Source organism: Ammospiza nelsoni, chromosome 12, assembly GCF_027579445.1.
Source record: "Ammospiza nelsoni isolate bAmmNel1 chromosome 12, bAmmNel1.pri, whole genome shotgun sequence".
Lineage (NCBI taxonomy): Eukaryota > Metazoa > Chordata > Aves > Passeriformes > Passerellidae > Ammospiza > Ammospiza nelsoni.
This window is the reverse complement of record NC_080644.1, coordinates 22,216,032-22,218,531: the sequence shown is the minus strand read 5'-3', so window position 1 is coordinate 22,218,531 and position 2,500 is coordinate 22,216,032. Positions and strand designations below refer to the sequence as shown.

At 80.0% G+C, this 2,500-nt stretch overlaps 1 protein-coding gene and 1 non-coding gene across 2 annotated transcripts in view; one reads left to right on the top strand and one right to left on the bottom strand.

Moving 5' to 3' along the window:
* The window catches only part of LOC132078446 (myristoylated alanine-rich C-kinase substrate-like), a 1,134-nt gene extending 1,070 nt beyond the window's left edge, over positions 1–64 (top strand). The window contains exon 3 of the mRNA XM_059480583.1: positions 1–64. This exon is cut by the window's left edge and continues 801 nt beyond it. Coding sequence (XP_059336566.1) covers positions 1–64 — 64 coding nt within the window.
* Positions 65–72: 8 nt separating this feature from the next.
* Positions 73–225, bottom strand: LOC132078824 (5.8S ribosomal RNA). The gene has a single exon (XR_009419306.1). It is a non-coding gene; the product is annotated as a 5.8S ribosomal RNA (ribosomal RNA).
* Positions 226–2,500: the final 2,275 nt, after the last annotated feature.

Sequence of the window (2,500 nt, the reverse complement as noted above, 5' to 3'; positions counted from 1 at the left end):
CGGGCAACGGGCCTGCGAGGCGACCCCAGCCGCGCCGCCGGGGTGGCCCCCGGACGGCGATTGATCGTCAAGCGACGCTCAGACAGGCGTAGCCCCGGGAGGAACCCGGGGCCGCAAGTGCGTTCGAAGTGTCGATGATCAATGTGTCCTGCAATTCACATTAATTCTCGCAGCTAGCTGCGTTCTTCATCGACGCACGAGCCGAGTGATCCACCGCTAAGAGTTGTCTGGCTTTCGGGCGCCGCTCACGCCGAGCGGCCCCTTTTCGTCTTTCGCGCCGAGGACGCGCGGGCGCGCGCCTGGCTTCGACCGTACGAGCACACGAGCGAAACGGAAGGGGAAAAAAAGATCGGAGAAACCCACGCTCCGAAGGACTGCCAAGAGGCGGGGGAGCCCGCGCCCCCGACCGCCTCCCCCCGCGAGGGGAGACGCCGGCCTCACATGCCGTCCTTCGGAGGCGGCCCAGGCGCCCGGGCTCGGCCCGGCCTCCGCGCGGAGGGCCACGCGGCGCGCGCCGGGCACGCGGGGGGCACGGCGGCCCGCCCGCTCTCGCTTTCACGGGACGACGCGCGCACAACACACACACTGGGGCCGCGCGGCCGGGGGCGCGGCCGTCGGCCCCCGCGCGCGCCGGCTCCCCTTCGGCCCCCTCGCCGCGGGGCTCGCGGCGGCGCGCCGCCGCGCCGCCGGCGCGGACGGCTCTCTCTCTTTCCCCGGCGGCCTTACCCCGCTCGAGACGGCACGCGACGACGACCGTGCCGCCGGCGCGCCTTCCCCGCCGGCGGGACCGCTCCCGCCGGGCGGGCCAGCGGACGGCGAACGCGCTCCGCCGCCGGCCCCGGAGGCGGACGCCACCGAGACCCGAGCCGGCGTCGCCAGCGCCCGAGGCCTGCCGGACGGGCAGGCCCCGCCGTCGCCGGGGCCGCACTCCCGGGACCGCCGCCGCCGCGTCGCACCGCCGCGGCCCCTTGCCTCGGCACGCGCCCGGCGGAAGGCGTACGGCGCTGAGCCGGGGGGCAACGCCCGCTCTCCTCGTTTTCACGCGGAGACCGGGCGGGGGAAGCGCCCCCGCGGCCGCCCGCACGCCTTCCTTCGGCCCACACGCGGCCGGGAAGGGCGACGGAGGACGCGACGTGCGGGGCCCGGGCCGGGACCGCCGCCGGCCACGGCGGGCGCCCTCCGGCCGACCGTCCCCGCAGGGGGGGGACACCCGTCGAGCGGCGCCGCCGCCGCTCGGCACGGGGTCGCCCGCGCTCGCGGGCCTCCGCCGACGGAGGGCCCGCCGGACGCTCGCCCCCCGGGCGGGCGGGCGATCGAGCCGGGCGGGGGACGACGGCCGGCGGACGGCGCCGCCGGTGCGTTCGAGGAGGAAGGCCGTCGAGGGGAGAGGGGCCGGACGCGCGGGACGCGGCGCCGCGCGCGCGAGAGACCGCGGCAGCGGGCCGAGGAGAGAGCGCGGCGGACCCCGGCGGCCGCGACCCCGCGGCCGAGGAAAGGCAGAGAGCGGGCGCTCTCTGCCGGCGTCGCCCGTTACGACGAGGCGAGCGGGTCGGCCCCCGCGGCCGACCGCGCAGCCGCGGCCTCTCCGCCGAGGCCGGGCCGCGGAGAGGGGGGGGCAGGGCGCCCCTCCCCGGCGCGGCGCGGTTACCCCCGCGCGCGCGCGCGCGGCGGGCACGACGACGACGACGACGACGACGACGACGACGGAGGGAGCGCGGCCGGCGGCCGCGGACACCACCGCAGGGGCTCGGCGGGAGTAGCTGCTCCCCACCCCTCAGTGGCGCCGCACCGCCGCCCGGCAACACCCGCCGCCGCCGCCGCCGCCGCCGCCGGCACCGCCGCCGCCACGGCGGGCCGCGCCGAGCCGCCCGAGTCTTTAAACCGCCGCCCGGCTCGCCGGCCCCCTTTCGGCCCCCGCAGCGGCGTGTGGCGACGCCGAGGGGGAAACCTGGGGGGGGGGGGGAACCGCCGAGGCGCGGAGCGCTAGGTACCTGGCCCTGGGGCGAGGGAAACGACCTGCATGGCCCCGCCGGGGTGCCTCCCCCGCTGCCGCCCTCGGGGGAGCGTCCACCGGCGGGGGCGCGCCCGACGTCTGCCGCCACCACCGCGGCGTCCTTCTCGGGGCCCGGGGTTTCCCTCAGTAGCCCGGCGCTGCGCCCGAGAGGACCGCCGCGGCTCGGGCCGCCCCGCCGGCGCGGGGACGCGGCCCGACCGCCGAGCGCGCCTCGCCCGCGCGCGCGCGCGCGCGCCCCGAAGCGCGGCCCGGAACGCCCGGAGGGGGCTCGGCCCTCCGGTGCGCGAGGGGCACCGCTCGGCCCGAGAGCGGGAACTCTTGCCGGCCCGGCAAAAGCCCCGCTCCCCGGTGCGGGAAGGGCCGGAGGAGCCGCCTCCTCCGAGCCCCGAAGGCGCCCCCGCCACCCGCTCCCTCGCCATTTCCACATCGGCCGCCGACGGGTGCCACGGCCGGACGGCCGGCCGTCGCTCGACGGGCGAAGCAGCG